General features: G+C 45.0%; 1 protein-coding gene across 1 annotated transcript in view; it reads left to right on the top strand.

Annotated features, from left to right (window-relative positions):
* The first annotated feature begins 6,748 nt into the window (after positions 1-6,748).
* Positions 6,749-20,679, top strand: part of MB21D2 (Mab-21 domain containing 2) — a 114,957-nt gene continuing 101,026 nt past the window's right edge. Inside the window, exon 1 of the mRNA XM_084872997.1 lies at positions 6,749-7,897. Within this exon, the coding sequence (XP_084729123.1) occupies positions 7,252-7,897 (646 nt within the window). The 5' untranslated portion in view covers positions 6,749-7,251. The remainder of the gene's footprint in view (positions 7,898-20,679) is intronic.

Here is a 20,679-nt window from a genome sequence, read left to right as displayed (position 1 = left end):
GCGAATTTGGGTATAGAATATGTGTATGATGTCTGTGGCATGTGTTGGTACCACAGCACTTTGCATGGGGTGGGATGAAATAATCTGATAGAATTGGACAACAGGAAAACCAGAAACAATGAGATATGTTTCTATTTCTATTTCTATTTCTACCCTAGGAAAAGAATGACACAATCTTTGATCATGGGACCTTACGTGAAAATGGATAGGAAACACTTTTTATGTAGAGTTCTGTTGTGAGGAGGATGTTTGTAGGGAACTGGTTCTCAATTATTGCATTCACTGAGAAAGAATCATAAAATCGTAGCTTCTCAGAGCGGAAAGGCACCTCTGGATTCAGAGTCTAAGCTCCTTACCAACTCAGGAACTCCCTCCAGCGTAAACCTGACAGATGAATAACAGAGTTCTGAACCCCTCCCGTGATGGGGAGTTTATTAATTTATAAGGCAGCGTATTCTGTGCACAGTAGCTTTCATGTCAGAAAATGCTTCCTTATCCTGAGGTGAAGCCTGCATTTCTCTGACTGTCACCCATCTCTCGTAGTTCCATCCTCTATGGCAGGGGTGGTGAACATGCACCCCTGGCCCTGCCAAGGCATTAAGGGTGAGTTAATTAAATGTTTGACCAAATATAGCAGGCTAATTTTTAAGTTGATAATTTTGTATGACCCTCGAATGATGTTATAAATAGCCATTGGCAGAAAAAAGGTTCCCCACCCCTGCCCTATGGTCACCCCTCAAAAAATATAAATCAATTTCCCCTGTGATAGCCCTTTTTTTAATTGCTCACAGCAATGCAAACCAAATATCTTCAGTTTTCACTGACAAGGCATTGCACTCCAACCTTGGCACCTGATCCAGCACCCAAGATACATACAATGCAAAATATGAATTAGTGTAGAGGACCTACACCCAGACTTTTGGCAAGTTCAAGGGCTAAAAGGGGATGGAGAAATGTCAAGGTTTTGATAAGAGGCTCTCTGCAATTTTCCCCATTAGTGAGGCTAAGGCATTCTAGAAAGAGAATTTCTAGAGTGATTAATCAATTTGCTTTTTCTTGTCTGATGTGTAGAGGTCAAGTTGACAAGGTTTCCCCAAAAAGGAGAATTGAAAATTTGAACTTAAGTTTTTGTTATTTTCCCATACAGTTTATTGAGCAAATGACCTGAGCTCAGATTTTAAGGTAGCAAAAAGAGGAACAAAAGGCTTTGTTTGCCATTATGGAACTTGAATTGAGCTTTGGGATCAGCTTGTACATGTGAAATGCTGGGCAAAGTATAAAGCTCTCCAAAATGTAAGAGACTGTTGGTGTTTTTCTGGATACTCAGTGGTTGCTAACAACAGTCAGTGAAGTTTGATGAAAAAATCATGGATCATAAATCAAGACCCAAGTTGGAAACCTGAGCCAGCCATTTTTGTTTCATTCATTTACTTAGTCATCGATCTAACATTTATTGAACAGTTATTATGTTCCAGACTCATGGGTATACATCCATGATCAAGATAGGGAAAGTCTCCATACGCATTAAGCACACGTTTGTTAAGGAGACACTAGAGGCCTGGTACGCAAAATTCGTGCACAAGGCGGTGTTTCTGAGCCTGGCCTGCACCCTCTCCAATCTGGGACCCGAATGCCTCTCGCAATCTGGTGCTGCTGGCTCCTAACTGCTCGCCTGCCTGCCTGCCTAATCACCCTAACCCTTCTGCCTGCCTGCCTGATTGCCCCTAACCACCTCTGCTTGCCTGATCACCTCTAACTGCTCCACTACCAGCCTGATCACCCCTAACCATCTCTGTCTTGCCTGCACATGAGACCCAGGATTCCCTCCTCTGGCTGGTGGCACACACACAGGACCCAGGCCAACTCATCCTGGGCCAGCCATAGCCTCAGGTGCCTGGGACCGCAGGACATGCCGCTTGTTTCTCTCCCAGGCTGCAGGTGGAGGCACAGCCACTGGCACCTGGGACTGCGGAGTGGGCAGCTTGTCCCTTTCCCGGGCCACAAGCTGGCTGGTCCCCATTCCTCTCTCATGAGCACATTTGTGCCTGGCTTGTCCCCATTCCTCTCTCCCCAGTGTTGAGTGTCTGAGTCTTTATGGCATAAGGGCCAGAGGGTATGATGACCATTTGCATATTAGCTCTTTATTATATAATATAAGTCATTAGGCAGCTACAATGAAGTGAGGGGCAGCCTTGAGAGAGTCCAATGGTGATGAGAGGCTACATGACCTAAAACTTGGTATGTGGACCTAGACCTTGGAAGAGTTGGTTCAAGAAAAGCTATTTGCCAGAAATTATATCTAAATAGAGAGCCGAAAGATGACAATTATTAGCTGTTGGCCTCAGAAAAATTACCATCTCTCTGAACTTTAGTTTCTTATCTCTAAAATGGAAATAATAGAAACAGTCCAGACTAACCTGCTTTTCTAGGAGATTGTGATGATCAGATGAACAACATATTTTTATGGTAAGTTGCATTTTTATTTGTTGAATCCTAAAGGGCTCTATCTTTGTCAGGAATGACAATATGTAAATAATTGTTATCGGATACTATTATTGCCAATCCTACAGTCTATTTTTCTTTTCTTCCTACTTCTATAGATTTGGCTTCCCTGAGAATAATAGGAGTAGAGAACCATATGGCAAATTTGGGTAGAGATTTATATTGCTACAGTTTCTTCCCAGCTAGACTACCCATACCCTCAGGGTTGGGGAGAGTGTGGTAAAAGATGATCCATGAGAATGTGCCACGTGGGATGGGCTTCGCTGGGAGCTCACCTTGTTAGATCGGAATAGCTGTGTCAAGAGGCTTATCCCCACTGGCCTAGGAACCTCACTAATGTTACAATGGTCTAATCCAGTGGTCGGCAAACTCATTAGTCAACAGAGCCAAATATCAACAGTACAAAAATTAAACTTCTTCTAACACACTTCTTCAAAATAGACTTGCCCAGGCCAGGGTATTTTGTGGAAGAGCCACACTCAAGGGGCCAAAGAGCTGCATATGGCTGGAGAGCCACAGTTTGCTGACCAGGGGTCTAATCTCACCAGAGGTAAAATGGCTCAATTTGCCCAGAACAGGGCTGTGTGAAACTTTCATGACTTTGTGAGATACAAAGGAGATTTCAGCTCTAATCCTGCTTATCTACCTAATGGCAGAGAAGGTGGGAGAGGAGGTGGAACAGGAGCCAAGTAATTCTAAATATCAGAATCTCCAGGTTTATTGACATTTAACTGAGTACAGTGAGTGATTTTGCCCAAGGTCCACTCTCCTCTTTGGACTTTGTTAGAAATCTGGTTAAATTTCATGGATTTTTTCATGCCCCCTCTGGTGGTCTGAAAACACCATAAATATTTCCTAATTCTGAAGTCAGCGTGAAAAATAGAAACAGCACTGTCTCTCCTATTTAGGCAAGTCTCCTTTTTCCTTTCTGTCTCCATTCTATCTGCAAAACAAAGGTGGAGGATAAAATGTATCCCTCAAGTACCTTCTGCTATCAGCATTCTACATGTCTATAATGTTTGCCTCTCTTTTTCCCACCTACATTTTCAGATCATAAGACGCCCTGGCCACTTTCTTTTGTTAGACTTTTATTGAAAATGTATCTGCCTCCAAAGGCCAGATCTTGTAGCCTGGGCTGCCCTTTAAATGGCTCTGACCAGAGGATCCTTGTTTAAAATTACGTTTTGTTAATCCATCACAAGGATGTGGAACTTGCTATTTTTAATACATGCTCTGCACAGTCCAGTTATTCATGGCTGAGAGTTTGCCACAGACATTGAGAGCTGTATTTAAAAGCAAATAGTTCCAGAGAAGCCAGAAGAAGGCTTCTTTCACGGGCTAATAAAATTTGGGAGCGGGAAGTAGAGGGGCTGTTCTACTGCTAAATGGGACAGCAGTTTGGAAAGCAGCATGTTTCTTGGTCTGTTTGATGTTGCAGGAGCAAGTTTAATGCTCTTTTAGGCAGTAGATTCTATTGACTTTTCCTGAGTTATCTGTCAAAACTCGAGAAATGTGCACTTTTATTGAAAGACCCAGATACTCTTTAATATCGTCTAATAATTATGCTCTCTCTCTCTCTTCACTTTTCCATTGCCTTTCCTTCTCTTAGGCCATATCACATGCAGGTGCCCTGGGTGTACATCCTCTACACCAATTCATATCTTCCCTAGTATGTATTTTGGGTGCTGGGTTAGGTGCTGAGGGCAGAGTGCAAGATCTTGTCAGTGAAGATGTTTGGTTTGGTTTGCTGTGAGCAATTAAACAAAGGACTGTCACAGGGGAAAAAAGGCATGAAAACAGAAGCACTTAATTAAACTCACGCAGAGAAGCCTGTATTTATAACAACTCCTAAGTTATTGTTGGGAGACCATGGATAGCTTACATTGATATATTTAATATTAGCAAATGTCACCTAATGCTGGCTTCCTGGACTTTGAGAGATGATATTAATTTGTTCATTCATTTACTGAAGTATATTAATTAAGGTCATAAGATGGGCCAGAAACTCTATTAAGTGCAGTGTTTACAAAGGACAAGTGACACAACACTTGCCCTTGAAGAGCTCAAAGTCTAAGGGTCCAGAGGTTAAAAAGTCTCCCAAGAGACCAATTCAGGAAATTATGGTTCCTGTCTTATTTGTGTATTTAACAAGGGATATTTATAGCATCTTATAGAGTTCCATAAGAGCATATAACATGTATTTAGTTAACTATTCAGTATATTCTAAATATACAGGTTCCTGGAAGGTCAGTGAGTCATAGAATTCTGATCTGGCTGATGGCGAATAGGACAGACAACGAAGAAGAACAGAGACTTACTCATTCAAAACATTTAAGACCTAGGACTAAGGCACAACCAGAACAATTCCTGCTAACTACCTATTTTCTCTCTGTGAATATAAGTAGACACAGGGAGGAGCAATGCCTCATTCATGCTTTTGGAAATTAACAAAAAGTGTTTTGACATTTTTACCTGAATTATTTCAATTGTATTATGTAGGTGGGGGGTTGTTGCTTACATAGATGAACTAGGATCTTCTTAATTCATGGAAAGATTGTGCCTCAGCCAGTTTCTCACAGATGCATGGATCATGACAGAAGCATTGACAGATGGTAATGGATCAATTTTTGTTGAGGTTCCAACCACTTGTATAGCTTATATCCCTGCCCAAGAAATGGTAATACCCTCTCAAATGAAAAGCTATGGCAAGTGCAGCAGACCTGCAAAAGCCAGAGGATTTTAGAGAGCTTCCTCATTAGTTCACTAGCATTTATCTGGGCCCGTATCCTCCCTCTTTAATGTTGAGTGGGTGAGAAAGCTTATTTCAAAGAGAAGGATACCAAAAGTAAAATAAATTAATTAGTTATGCCTAAGTTCTTTACTCATTTGATTCAACAAACCCCATTTTAGCCCTGGTGTAGGGCTAAATGCTGTGGGAAAAAAGTTTATAACAACTAGGGGCCCAGTGCACAAATTTGTGCACCTTGAAAGGAACTGTGGGCCGGGAGGTTGTGGTGGGCACATGGGTGGGTCTTGGCCCATCCTCCACACTCCTGCCCGGTCTCTCCCACCACGCCCCCCCCTCCCGGTCCCCTGTCCTCTGCCAGCAGCCCTGGTCCTACTGCCTCCTCTTGCACCCACTGATGACATGGTGAATTGGGGCAGGTGCCATCAGCAGGTGTGAGCTGCAGCTGCTGCCCAGATCATCCCTCAGGAGCAGGAGGAGGTGGAGAAGCTCTCAGGGGCGATGGGGGCTGGCAGCTGGCAGGGGGTACTATTGGGGCCAGTATCAGCAGTAGCAGATGTGAGCACCTGGCAGGACCTCGGTGCATGGGAGCAAAGAATTTTCAGTAACCACCAGAGGCTCGCCCCGATGACAGAGACTGGCGCCCTGCATTGATATGGTGCCCCCCGCTAATCTACTCCACCATCCTGCCACAGCTGATACCTGCCATGTTCCATGCTCTGCCACCTGCTACTGATGCCTGCCATGTTTCCACGTGCGCCCCCTGGTGGTCAGCACACATCAGAGCAACCGGTTGTTATGCAGTTTGGTTTATTTGCATATTAGGGTATATATATATATATATATATATATATATATATATATATATATATATATATATATATTTAGTAGTTAACATTTAAGTATTTATTGTGTCAGGCATTTCACTAAGTATTTTACCCACTTTATCTCATGTAATTCTTAAAACAATTTATGAGACAAGAATTACTATTATTTCCATTTTATAGGAGAAGGCATAGCAAAAAACTGGACTAATTTCTTGTCCTAACAAAACAGTTTGTGTTCTTGGCCATGGGAACCCAGGCAAGAAAATAAACAAGGTACTATCTAAGTCAGGGACTGTGGTAGAGAACAGATGGATATTGGGGAATTACCTTTGTTTCTAAGAACCAATAAGCCTCCTAAGTGTTTGAGTCAAAAACCTCACAAACACTAAAAACACCTGAGATCCTATTCTATCTAAAGGACTGACTTGGATGGAACCTGCCTTGTCAAATAAGTATAACTTATTTGCAAAAACTATGCCCTTTGGCTTATCCCTGTGCACCAGATCCTGGCACTCTGCCTGGCAAAGAGTGGGTGCTCAAGTTGTACTGTCGAAGGAGAGAGAATTTCACTTAGTCATTCAACATACATTGGCACCTGGAGCAATTCATCCCGATTCATTCCCCTCCTCCGCACCCACACGTTCACTTCCCTAGCTTTATACTGAAGCAAGTTTAATCTTATTCATTTATATGTTAAGTTGAATTAGCTGTTACCCAGGAAAGTTAATTACCTAGGACAAAGGTAAAGGATCCTTTAGTGGCTAATTAAGGTGTCTCTATAGGGGCGGCGTGGGCATTCTCATTTTTGAGTCACTTAAGTCTGTCTTATTTGGCAACCTATTCAGAAAAGGGCAGGAGACTGGTATCATCATCCTGAAGTCAGGTTCCTTCACCCTCTAAAGACACTGGGGTTCTGGAGATGGAAACTCTCCCATAGAGATGCATCTCCCTGGACACAGCCCTTAAAACTCAGATTGAAGGAAGACTCCCTTCTCCTAGATTGCTCTTGGCAAGGCAAGCCCAGCCAGCTCCCCAAAGGGCGTGGAGGTAGAGAATCAATACATCCACACTGGAAACAGTCTAGCCTGCCTGATCACACACAGATTGGCGAGTGGCACGGGCGCGTAGACCTCCTGTCATTTATGTCTCTTTCCGCTGGGTGCGCTGTCCCTTTAAATGGGGACGCCGGCGCTGGCTGCCTCACACGCGAGCCGGCAGCTTGTTGATTTCGGAGCCGGTGAATCTCACATTGTTTCCACTTCACTTTCCTCGCCCCGCGGGAGGGGATCGGCCGGCGCTCGGGCCGTGTTCGGTCGCCGCTGCCGGCGAGGAGGACCCGGGGAGGGCGAGGACCCGCAGGACCGGGGCCGCCGCGGGGGCAGGAGCGGGTGTCGGGGCCACGCGCGCTGCAGTCAGTCCCGCTGCCTCCGGAGCCGGGGCGCCCGGAGCGGAGCGCACGGAGCCGGGACCGCCCGCCGCGGCGCCCGCCCACGGCCCGGGCCGCGGCGGCCCGGGAGCCCGCGGCGAGGGGAGGAGGCCCAGGGGGCGGGGAGGGGGGCGGGGGTGGGTGCCGCCGCCGCCGCGGAGCTGCCGCTCGGCGCCTTTTGCATGAAGATGGCGGCTCCCACCGCCAGCAAGGCAGCCTCCCTGGGCTGCAACAACAAGCCGCCGGCGTTCCCGGAGCTGGATTTCAGGTCCGGCGCCCGGGTGGAGGAACTGAACAAACTCATCCAAGAATTCACCAAGCACGACCAGCGGGAATACGACGACCAGAGAGCGCTGGAGATCCACACCGCCAAGGATTTCATCTTTTCCATGCTGGGTACGGAGGCACAAGGGGGGAGGTGTGGATGCGTGTGCGCTGGCCTGCGGGGCAGGGAGGGCACCCTTTCCCCCGGGTCGCGCTCTCGTTCCTCCTGGGTTGCCTGCCCGGAGCCCGGCGCCCGGGCGGCAATCCATCTCTGCGCCGCCTCTCCTCGTCCTCCGCTGCAAGCAGAGCTGCCTCACCGCCTCACCTGACTCTACTTTGCACCGGGTGCCTTTCCCCTGCCCAGTTCACTGGCTCTTTTGTTAATGTCTCAGCGGCCAGGACTGGTGGGCAGGTGAAGTGTCCATGGAGAAAGGTTATCGCTGGTGGGGGAAGCCCCTGGAAGCTGCGCGGTTCAGGTGGAGACGCGGCGGCACCTTGCAAGGAAGGGATTGGACTCAGGAGGAGGTTCGGACCTGGGCGCGCAGAGCCTTGGGTCAGCTCCCGAGCTTGGGGCACGAGGGTAGCTTGGGGCGTGGGATTAGCTTGGGGTAGTGGGGGGGGGGGCTGGGGCATGGGGGGTAGCTTGGGGCATCGGGGCAGCTTGGGGCTCCAGCTCGGCGCGCGAGCCCACAAGTTGCTCCTCCGGTCCTGCGGCGGCGGGGCGCTGTCATGCCCAGCCCCGGGCAGCCCAACTTGTTGGGTTGTTCCCTAGGAACCCGCCGAAGTAGGCTGGGCGCCCGGAGTTGTTGCAACTTGGACTTTGCCAAGCGACTGCCTGCCCTTTGAATCGGTCGGAAGCATTTCCGGTGCTTCCCTAGGGTTCTGGCGGAGCTGGGGATTGCTAATTCCCTCCCCCAGGGAGCCTCCGTCTGCCCCTCCTCTTTGTGTGCTGTCAGCGAGCTGGCCCGGAGAGATGCCCTGAGATTCGAACCCGGGAGACATCTGGGAGGGGTGTGTGTGTGTGTGTGTGTGTGTGTGTGTGTGTGTGTGTTAGAAATATGCCGCCCGCTGCTACCCCTTCACCCGGCACCTACGGGTCCTTAAACTGCTTGTTGAATGGTGAGTGGAAGCAAATAATAGAGCCTGGCCTGGGAGCCGGAACCCCTCCTCAGGTGTCCCGTGTTTGGGATTCTGGCTACTGATCTGTAGTAGGAGTGTCCCTGTAACCCGCGGCCCCACCAGCGCCGTCCCGGCCCGCACACAGTAGATGGCCTGGCGGGTCAGGTCCCACAGAACTGGTATCCCAAGTGCGGCGCTGCTCCAGCGCGTGTCTCTCTCTGTGCTCCCTGCACATACATCCTCAGCCAGTTTTTCCAGGCAGTGGAAAATTGGATTGAAGAGGGAGACAGAGCTTTTGCCTTTCTTCTGCTATCTCCTTGCATTTCTGCCGGCTTCCCTGTTGCTGGCTCTGTCCTGGGGTACCTTTTTTCCTTCTCGGTTTTCTTCCCTCTCCACAGCCCAAGTTGGGGGAGGGGGAGGGGTAATACCCATGGAATGTGTGGACTCCAATAGTAGTGATGCGTTCAGAAGTTGGATCAAGCATGTTAACACTTGGGGCTGCCTTTTACCTTTCGGTCCCCACTCCCCACGTTGTATCATATAGATCTTGTGTGGGGTTTAAAAAGCCCTCTGTTGACATATTCCATTAGAGGAATATGTTTTTATTTATTTATTTTTTAAACCACACTCCTATATGTGGGAGTGAGCTTCCCGAGGAGAGCTTACAGAGCTACCAGGTCTGAAAACCAGCCCAGTGATTGTCAGGAGGGCGGGGGACTCACAGAGTGGGTTCAGAGCAGTTATTTAAGTTGCTTAATGATGGTCTTTCTCTTGGACATAAATAATGCAAGTATTCCACTGTGTTGTTATAGCCCCTGAATTAGTTGTCTCCTGCCCTAGGTCGTTCACTAGAAAGAGATGCTGATCACTAGCAGTCAGGAATAGTCTTGAAACAGAAAAAAAGGGAGAATGTGGGGAGGAGTAAGTTTAAATGCCTAGCACCTTGGCCGGCAAACTGCGGCTCGCGAGCCACACGCGGCTCTTTGGCCCCTTGAGTGTGGCTCTTCCACAAACTACCACGGCCTGGGCGAGTCTATTTTGAAGAAGTGGCGTTAGAAGAAGTTTAAGTTAAAAAAAAAAATTGGCTCTCCAAAGACATTTCAATCGTTGTCCTGTTGATATTTGGCTCTGTTGACTAATGAGTTTGCCGACCACTGGCCCCCTAGTGCATTAGGAACTTCTGTGTTAACCCCACAGCTGCTACACTGATTTAGCAAAGCCTTTACCTAGGGTTGTCTACAGAGCACTAAGTTAGGTATGCAATTTTACCTATATGTTCTCAAAAATTCTAGTTTAGCACTTCTTAGTTGGGATTCAGGAATCTGTGTTTTAACAACTCCACCAGGTGATTCTCATCATGAGAGAAGGTTGGGAAACACTGGATTCCTGGGAGCTTAATGGCATGCGTGGCATTGTGTTAACAGGTGAACTGAATTATCTTCTGTTCCTTTTTTTTACCCACTTGACCTTGCAAAAGGCATCTTTCTTGTTCCCTAGGGATTTGATAGTTCCACCTGCAGGAGACAAAAATCAGGAGAGCGTGTCACATAAAACCTTTTGCCCCTCTGGACACGAGAAGGCAGATGGCCAAATGAGCTTGCCTGTGTGTGGTGCTGCATTCATTTGTGAGTTCCTTGCTTCCCCTTAATGAGGTGCTGGCTGCTCCAGACCACGGAAGGTTTGGAGACAGCAAGGGTCCCTGTGTGGATTTACTTTTTTCTAAAGCGGATTTTCGCTTGGCTGGAAAACCAAAAATCTCTTTTTGTGCACTTTGTTTCACTTGCCACCGCCTTGAGTCTTTCATGAATATGCGAATGAGGTGTCTTAATGACCCTCAGCTTGTTAAGGTGCCACTGGGTGGCATCAGGCCTTTTTTTTTTTTTTTCTTGGAGATTTTTTTTTTTTTTTGGGGGGGGGTGAGTCCTCTTGGCTTTGTTCTGCCTTTGAGCTGTACCTGAGGATTGTCTAGCAGTGTAAAGACTTTATCCCCTCACACGGAATGAAATGGCAGAACAAGCAAGCCTCTTTAAAGGAGCTGTGGATGAGCTTTCTCTGCTTTTTGGCAGTTGCAGTCACTCTTCTTTTTTAAATTTAATTTATTGATTTTTTACAGAGAGGAAAAGAGAGGGATAGAGAGTTAGAAATATCAATGAGAGAGAATCATAGATCAGCTGCCTCTTGCACACCCCCTACTAGGGATGTGCCCGCAACCAAGGTATATGCCCTTGACCAGAATCAAACCTGGGACCTTTCAGTCCGCAGACCGATGCTCTATCCACTGAGCAAACCGGTTTCTCTGCAGTCACTCTTGAGCCACTCTTCGGTATGATTGTTAGCCCCCGCAGCTTCCCAAGCTGTTCTTTCTTTTTCTTTTCCCTTTTTTCTTGTTTGGGGACAACTGTATGCAGAAGAGCAAAGTGGTGGTAGACTTTTGTCATAATCAGTGACCTTTCTGCAGCAGCAAACTCCACTGCCCTGTCCAAGCGTCGACTGTGGACTTGATCAGAACCTGCTGGTGGTCACTGTTCTCCGGGGCCTGTCCTGACAGTCTCCGTTTGTACAGAGGTTCCAGTTCTTTTGGGGGCAGGTGTTACCCAGAATCAGCTAGACTCCTTATTGCTCTAACCTTGGTCTTTGAGGAGCGTGATTGCTGTTATTATCTGGTTAATATCTGAGAGCCCAGATTGTGTGAGAGGCTGGCCGTGCATAATACGCACCGTTTATAAAAATTTAGGGAAATTGCCAGAGTTCATTAATGTTTTAATAATATTTAGTGTTTGCATAATGCCTCCGCCAGCTCCTTTGTTATCTCCATCCTCTGGCGAGGCTGGTTGGAGACTGGTCCAGTCCCCATGGAACAGATGCGAAACGGGGAGTATGCAGAAGTTAGAGAAGCCAGGAGGGAGATAAGCAGTCACTCGGAGTGCCTACACTCTGAATGAATGGCCAGTACCATGGCATGGTTGTTAGAGTAGCTGTAAATGACTGCTTGCCTTCTCCATGCCAGAAACTTCACACAACCTTAGGAGTAATGCTGAAAATTTACTGGGGTTAAGAATCACCCAGGGCCCTATGGCTAATAAATGGTAGAGATGGTGCTGAAACATATATCAGCCAGACTGTGACATGTTCCTCTCTGACTTGAGACTATCCATAATCGATGCATCCAGACCAGAGGAAGGTCTTTGTTTAAAAATGATTACTGCCTCTTCTTTCGGATTTTGTTTTGGATTTCAGCTGTAAGTTTTAGGATGATCCATGCAGCATCGAAGGTGATTTCTAAAACCATCTGAGTCGAAGTGTTTTATTCAACAATAGAATTACTTGTTTGAATTTCTGGTTAAGAAAATGATGGCCATTACAATAAAATGTTAAAATCTGTGCCAATTCTATTTTGCCTCTTGCTGGCTGAGCAGTTTTAGTTCTTTCCCCTACTAAGCATGGATAATAATACATCATTCCAGAATTATGTGTGAATGTGAAGTTACTTTGTAAACGGAAAAGGGATGTGTACGTGATTTAAATGTTTATTTCAAGGAATGGGCATTATTAGGAAACCTAGTGAGCTTACTCTAGAATTACTATGGAGCACGAGTAGAGGCAGCCTAGGAGAATATAAGCCCCGGTCATAGAGGGCATGACTAATTCTAATGTTTTTTTTAAATATATTTTATTGATTTTTTACAGAGAGGAAGGGAAAGAGATAGAGAGCTAGAAACATCAATGAGAGAGAAACATCGACCAGCTGCCTCTTGCACACCCCCTACCGGGGATGTGCCCACAACCAAGGTACATGCCCTTGACCGGAATCGAACCCGGGACCTTTCAGTCCGCAGACCTACGCTCTACCACTGAGCCAAACCAGCTTTGGCGGCATGACTAATTCTAACATGCATTGCCACCTGCTAAGCTCATACTGTGTGCCCACCATTGTGGTAGTATCTACTTTGCATAAATCCATTAGTTCATATAATTACTTCCAACAATTTGTAAGGATGAAAATTATCCTGCCTGTTTTGTAGGTGAAATAGGTGAATGAAGAAGTAATACCTCCTTTTATAATTTGAGACGCTGCGGTTCAAAGAGGTCTAGTTCTTATGCCAAGATCATACAGAGTTTGAATTTGAACCCGAATTCTCCTGTTCCTTCCACTGCAGTAGTAGTCAGTTTCCATGGCTTTTGGTTCAGACAAGTAAAAAAGCCGCATTCCTTGGGGGAATAAGGTACTCAGTAGCTTACTTAGCCTATAGGAGCAGGGAAGGTGTCTCTTTGTCTACCTAGCTCTTTCCCTCTCACGTTCATGCATTTAAGAAGTATTTACCGAATGTTAATACTGCCTGCAGGCAGTATGCGGGGTCCTAAGGACAAAATACTGAGCCAAAACGTTGAGGAATTGATATGGGCCTTTGGAGACCCTTCTCTCTTTTCTGGCCATCAACTTGAAGAAAGTAGTTTCTCTGGCTCTTGTCTTTTTTTTCAGGCCCATAAATACCACAGGCTCACTTCTAAGTTCTAAACTTACAGTGTGGTACATGGAGCGCTGCCAGACCTACCGTATATTTAGACACCTTCTGTATGTTCAGAGTAGGCCATTTTGAAGCCCTGTCTTTCTAGTGTTTGAATGAGACTTTTCTCTTAATCCATGCAGCAATATTTATTTATTGAGGGAATTTATTTCGAATCATTGCTTTATGGGCCTCCAAGTCTTGACAAGTTCCTTAGAGTTCAAATCGCTAATGTGCTGTGTTTGTATAATGGACAAGATCATCTGTGAAGACTGTTCCATCTCTGACAGCAATATGTATCTAGGGCAGGGAGGTGCCTCAGAACATTTATTTTTGCTGCTAATTGGATTGATTTCAATTCCCCTCCATAGCTCTGGGCAGTTGCTGTTCTTTGTCCTTGACAGAAGAGCCGAGAATTACCCCGGTCTTCCCTTGATGCCCTTGTTGTGTCACCCAGTGGATAATGCATTGCTCTAGATTAGACTGGGACCCTTTTGTATTCACAGAAATGTGAAATTCTTTTCAAACTGAGAACTCATTATTGGATGTTAGCTCTTTAGACCAGCGGTCGCCAACCTGTCAGCGACCGCTGCTCCAAAGGTTTCCTTAAACCAGTGGTCACCAATCTTCTGGACCTCATGGACCACCAATGGTCAGCAGACCACTGGTTGGCAACCACTGCTTTAGATCAAGCATGTCAAACTCATGGCCCACGGCTCGCATACCTTGGTTATTTGGCCTGTTAGCCTTTGAGTTTGACATGATTGCTTTAGACTCTCCTGAAGCTTTTTAACAATTTGGGATCTCTGGTCCCATATCAGACCCATTGAATCAGAATCCCTAGCGATTCCCAAACTGGCTGGTCAGCGCTCTGACACCCTGTCTGTGTTAGGCCTGATGTTGTGCATTGCCCATTCAGTAGAGCTGCTCCTAGCACAATGAGCATGATCCCAGTTGACTTTTGAGAATCAGGCTGCTGAGCCTAATGAGCAGATATGTGTGCTGGCTCCTGGAGCTGGAGTTCTTGTACCTGGGACAGAGGCAGGCGGGGAGGCATAGAGATTGAGATAATTGGAGTATACTCTGCATCAGAAGTTGTAATAGGTGTTACATCACTATATTATTTAATCATCACCATAATGCTTAGGAGTAAAGAACTACATGGAACCATAGGAATGAAAAAATTCAGGAGTTTTCCTGAGTTTACCAGCAAGTAATGGCACAGCTGAGACAGGCTAATGGAAACCCTTGCTTTTAACAATGACAGTAGTATGCTTGCTCTCAGGAGTGGCAGGAGACCTGGATTCTAGACCCAACTCTTCCAATTATTTGCTGTGACTTTGGGCAAGTCACTTAACAAACTCTGGGCCTCAGTTTCTGAATATGTAAGTTGGGGCTAATAATTATAGTGACGTGTCACTTAACAATGGCATCTGTTCTGAGAAATGCATCACTGTTGGGTGATTTGTCTCCATGCGAACATCATAGACTGTACTTACAAGAAATCTAGATGGTATAGCCTTCTACACACTTAGGCTATATGGAATAGCCTGTGGCTTCCAGGCTATAAATCGGTATAGTAAGTTATTCTATTAAATACTGTAGGCAATTGCAGTGCTATAGTACTTGTGTATCTAGATATACCTAAACATAGAAGAGGTACAGTAAACTACGATATAAAATATGGTCCTCCTATTTTACCATGAACGGAGCTTACAGTTCAGGATGTTGCTCGAGGTGAGTCAGTGAGTGAGTGGTAAGTGAATGTGAAGGCCACAGACATTACTATACACTACTGTAGGCTTTATCGACACCCTACACCAGAATGACTGCAAACACGAGTAATAAAAATGCATTGCACTAACATGTAAGGAAGCTATGATGTCACTGGGTGATATAGGGATTTTTCAGCTCCATTGTAACTTATGGGACCACGATTGACTTAAACGTTCTTGTATAGCGCATACAGACCAATCTTATACATGCAGGTACATTAAATTCTGAATCTGAAAACTTTTGTGCACTACAACAAAGGACATTTCTAATGTCTAGTCCCAGGTTCTGTTTTGTACTATGTGGTGTGTGTTACCCTGAATAAAGTCTCCTAACCTCTTTTGGGCCTCTTTCTGCCCATTTTTAAATTTTAGAAAATACAAAAAAATGAAAGTAAAATCACTTCCAAATTTTAACTACGTTAATATTTGATGTACATTTTCCTAGACATCTGTGTTTATAAACACCCTTACACCCACTCATTCTTATGTGCATAAGGTTTTACATAACATATTCATATTGGATGTGTGCTTTTTTGGTCAATTTATGACTATGCTGTCATCCACAACACTTTTAAAAAGAAGTTATAGCTTAAAACCTACAGAAAGATATTTTCCTAGCTTCTCTCATTCCTTTTTTATTCCAAAAGAAGACATTGTTCTGGAACTTAGAGCACTTTCTGTGACTTAATAATTGAGGATTGTGAATCTTTGTATTGGTGACATCTGAAGGTTTTACTGGCTTTTCAATGTCATCTTTCCTATCTGTGTCTTTACATGCTCTGCATGGTCACAAAACCCGTATTTTCCACTTTCTTCCTTTGCTTAGGCTGTTTTCTCTATCAGGATTTCTTAACCTGGATCCATAGAAACAAGAGCATAAACTCTGCATAGGAAAACGCTGCATCTTTATTTTTTATGAACCTCTAGCTGAAATATAGCATTTCCTTCCATTATAAAAGTAGGTAACATACCATAGTCGTACCTATGTTTTTTGCTTTTGCTGCTTACAGAAACACAATACTTTCACATTAAAGCTGTTACTATGATTTGATATCTCAAATGATTTATTGCTGCTTTGAAATTATGGTGGCTATTACACTTGCTATTGGATTTTATTTACTGCATTCATAAAGAATCACATGGTATTCTCACAAATTTGTTTTTTAAATGCATTTTGTGTTTCACTTCTATCTTTTTTTTTTTGAAGTCCTGTGTAATTTTATCACATTCATTTAAATGCACTTATTTTTTTGCAGTGGTTCATTGGCTTTTCCAGTCTGTCAAGACCGGTCACAGAGGCAGTTAAGTCTCAGCTTCAAAAGATGGCCTTCTGACACTTTATCTCTGCTTTGTTTTTTTTTTCCTCCCAGTTCAAATGCCACTTGACTTATAAGATTTCCTCTATCTCTCTGAGTGGAAAATAATTTACCTTTTCTTTGTTTTCCTAATGCCTGGGCCCCTATTGTATCTCGTGGCACTTTCTTTCCCATGCCCTAGGTTAAAGAACCTTTGGCTCATCGATCTTTGTGGCAGCCATTGGGGTCACGTACATAGTAGGTGCTCACAGGATGTTCAGTGACTTGATTCACGTTAAAAGAGCCCTTCTGTGTGAAGCTTATTTCAGGCTCTGTTTCATGACTTTCTGACATTGTCTCTCTATGATTTTCCCTTCTTGTTAAGCCATGCTATCTCGAGAATCTTTGCTGGGGTCAAGAGAATCTTAATCTGATCTTATGTAGTAGCGGAGTTTTTTTCTGCATTCCAAGAATAATGCCCTTAAATGTACTGTAGGGCAATTTAAGAAATGTCCCAAGTGATTACTGTAGTTTGTTGACTGAGAGCAGTAAATAGTAACTTGGAGCAATGTCCTTTTCTTGTAGACCCTGACTTTTCTACCATGGGCATATAGGGTACTCATGAATCTCCTACATGCCTACATGTGAGGCTTACAGAGACCGTGTAAGTCATCTTTCCCATGGAGGTGTTCCATGTGCTTATCAGTCCACCTGCAAATATTCAGCTGCCTACTCTGGAATCCAAATTGTAATGATACTTCATTATTATAAACTACTATTACTTGACCTCAATAACTCCCCTTTGTTCAGTGCTTTACGGATTACAGTACATACTCACATCTGGTATGGCATGGTATCATTCTTTGGTCAGGCCTTTGGGAAAGGTTGTATGTGAACTATGAACCCGCATTTCGGATGGGATCAGTTCTGAGACCCAGAGGTGATGTGACTTAGTGGGAGATTGTAGAGTAAATTACAGAATTGGACTCCACCAGATCTGAGTGCCTTCTGCTGCAGCACACTGCCTGCCAAGAGCTTGTAGGCTTTTTTAACCTCGGCATCTTTCATGGGTTGCTGGGGTGTGTCTGTGTTCTCAAACAAGGCCACGGGAGCAGCTTTCATTCCTCTCTGGGTTTTTCTACCTGCCCCCCTGAGCCGTGGGTATATAGCCCCGGAGACTGAGGGATGGTGGAATGGGTAAGTACATGCCCTAAAGGTATGCATTCTCCACATCTGATTGCCAGGCCCTGCCCAACTGGTTCTTAGAGTCCCTGTCAGTTTCACAGTGGACTTGGCTAAGCATTTGCCAGCTGAGTCATTTCTTTAAAGACAGTCTATAATTATGCTATTATGTGGGGCCCTCTCTTCAGGAAACAGCTATCTGTTTTTTTGCCCACTGAACTGCCTTTTCATGAATTCCCTCTATACAAGATAAAGAGACAGGTAACTAGGGCCAGTGCTGCTATGAATAAAGGTGGCATGGACAATTGTTGCTCAATTTGTTTATTTTTCTATTTATTCCCCTCGATACAAGAAGCCATGATTACTACTTGTGAAATGAGTTAAATCAGTAGTGAGAGTTGGTGTAAGTCTTGCTTAGATTTTTGTTTCTTCTAACATTTATTTGAATATCTACAATATGCATAGGATGGCGTTAAGCATTCACTCTTTAACTCATATATTCATTCAACATGTTGCAGTGCCTGTCATGTACTAGTTCAGTGGTTGGCAAACTAATCAGTCAACAGAATGGCTAACCGCGGCTCGTGAGCCGCAGTTTGCCGACCACTGTACTAGTGCAATCACCATGCTACAATTACAAGTTAAGTGCGCAGAGTGGTGAGTAAGAAAAGCAAAGTCACTATGTCTCTAGGACTTCTGTTCTCTGGGGGAATTCAACAAGGTTTAAGCACACAAATAAATAGGGATGTGTGCTGTGAAAAAAACAAAGCACAGAGTGTTATGATGGAGAGTAACTAGGTAGGAGAGAATGAAGACTGGTAGAGAAGACCTCTTTAAGGAGACATTGGAAGGGAAGGCTAAGAAGGACCTGGCCATCTGAAGACTAGATGGAAGAGTATTCCAGGTGGACAGGGCACCGTGTGCAAAGGTGCTGAGGTGGGCTTCCAGCTCTCAAAGCTGCTTGAATAATAGCAAGGCTGATTTGGCCTAACAAGGAGGAATGGTCCATGCTCAGATGAGGCCCAAGGTGGAAGGATGGGCTTCGTGCTTGGAAGGTAGTGACCTTGCAGGTGAAGGTTTTCCAGGTGGGGCCACCCTTTGGCTTGGCTTTTGTTCAGGGCTTTCAGGGCTCGGTGGGGAGGGAGGCAGAGCAGGAAGGTTGGGTTACAAGCCCTCAGAAGGCCCTTTGTAGTCATGTGATTCTCTGATTTCACCTGACTGTCCCAGGCTGGAAACAGTGAGTGCTATCTTAGATGATGTGTGGGTCAAACAGCAGTTTTCATGGGACAATAATAAGCCTTTTATCTAGTTTTCCACGGTTTACAAAATACTTTTCTATGAATAATCTAATTTTGACTTCTCTCAACAACCATATGAAATAGGTATTATTATTTTTATCTATTTTAACATAGAGAAAAACTGATGGTTTCCAGAGAAGTTAGGGTCACAAAAGGGTTGAGGTAGGATCAAACTCAAGTCCTCCAACAGTTACCCCAAATTCTCTGTGTTATGCTAATTCTAAGAACCTTCTCTCCCGCCCCCCACCCTCACCCCCCTCCTCCCACACTCTGTCATTGGGTGTGGAAGAAGGAGGATTTCTGGTCCAGAGAGAGGCAGGCAGGGAAGATCTGCAGGAAGAACCATGCCAATAGATTACAAGTCTGCACGTGTCTGTTGTTGGTATTCAACTTGTAAGCACTTTCTAGGCTGCTTCAAGATCACCGTTTTAGCAGCCGCAGCTGTTCTTACAGCAGCTGCTTGTGGGGATTGTGATTAATAAAGGAGACTCAACAGTTTGTTCTTTTAACTGTGTCCTTGGTGTGTGCAGCCTGTTGTCACACAGGCTGCGGTTCTGATTTGGAATAAGCAATCCTACTGGCATCGATGCCCGGGGGGCTCGCAGTCTGTCATGAGAAGGCGGGGTTCATCCAGATAGGAGCTGGTGAGCCAAAGGCCCACCAGGGACTGGACAGTTAAAGAAAATGAGAGTGATGGACAGCCCCTACTGGTTATTGGGTTCAGAGTCAAGGACACCTAGGAGTCGGGGGAGAGGGTGGGAGGGGGGAGTGTGCTGGAGAATGAGATTACCTTTTATATATTTTTTTTCTTTTTCTTTTTTGTTTTTTTTTCTAAAAGAGATCGCTGCTCTCAGTCCCTGCCAGCTGTTCCCTCACTGCAGTGGCATTAAAACAGGTTGCCAGCCCCACTCCTGGAGTTTCTGACTGAACAGGTCTGAGATCCAAGAGTTTGCATTTCTACAAAGTCTCCGGGTGATGAGCTGCTCCTGGTCTGGAGGCCACACTTCCAGAACCATCGCTTAAAGGGGCCAGGACTGTTGTAAGAGATCCGATTAATCTGGATATTTATGGGAAAGCTCCAGATTCTTAAATACTTAGAATAAAATCAAACCTTAAAGGAACACAATGTGGTATAAAACTACAGGTTAAACAGAACACTGTGGCTGTCAGTATTTCACCTCTGATCTGAATACTTTTAGGGCAACCGTGGACTGTCCGCTCTGGAAACTGAGGCCCAGAGAGGAGCCGTGGTTCGGTCCATGCTAGTAAGCATACAGCTAGTTTAGGGCAGAATCACAACTGGAACCTAGGTTTCCTGTATGTCTTACAAGTGTGTGTGAGCATGTACACTGGTGTTAATCCTAGCATATTGCCTCCCAAATAATTCCCTTTGAATAGAAAACTTATGTAACTTCCAAAATAATAGCCACTCTAGGCACCGTTCTTACTCCTACCTTACACTTGATGTATATCAACTGAATTAATCCTAACACCAACCCTACGAGGAAGGGTTATTCTTCCTATTCTTACTTACTAGTGAGACTTCCAAAGCACAGAGAGGTTAAGTAATTGGCCCAAGGTCACAGAGCTACTGGCAGAGTGAGGATTTGAACCTAGGAAGTCTAGGTTCAGTCAGAAAACAGCAAATAACTACGAACCTTACTTTTTTTTTTTTTATCATTTAAAACAAATCCTTTCCCCCTGCAAAAGGGAAGTCATTGATAGGACTGCGACAATTTT

Source organism: Pipistrellus hanaki, assembly GCF_964339955.1.
Source record: "Pipistrellus hanaki genome assembly, chromosome: 2".
Classification (NCBI taxonomy): domain Eukaryota; kingdom Metazoa; phylum Chordata; class Mammalia; order Chiroptera; family Vespertilionidae; genus Pipistrellus; species Pipistrellus hanaki.
Note: the sequence above shows the minus strand (reverse complement) of the source record. Positions and strands in the feature narration are given on the sequence as shown.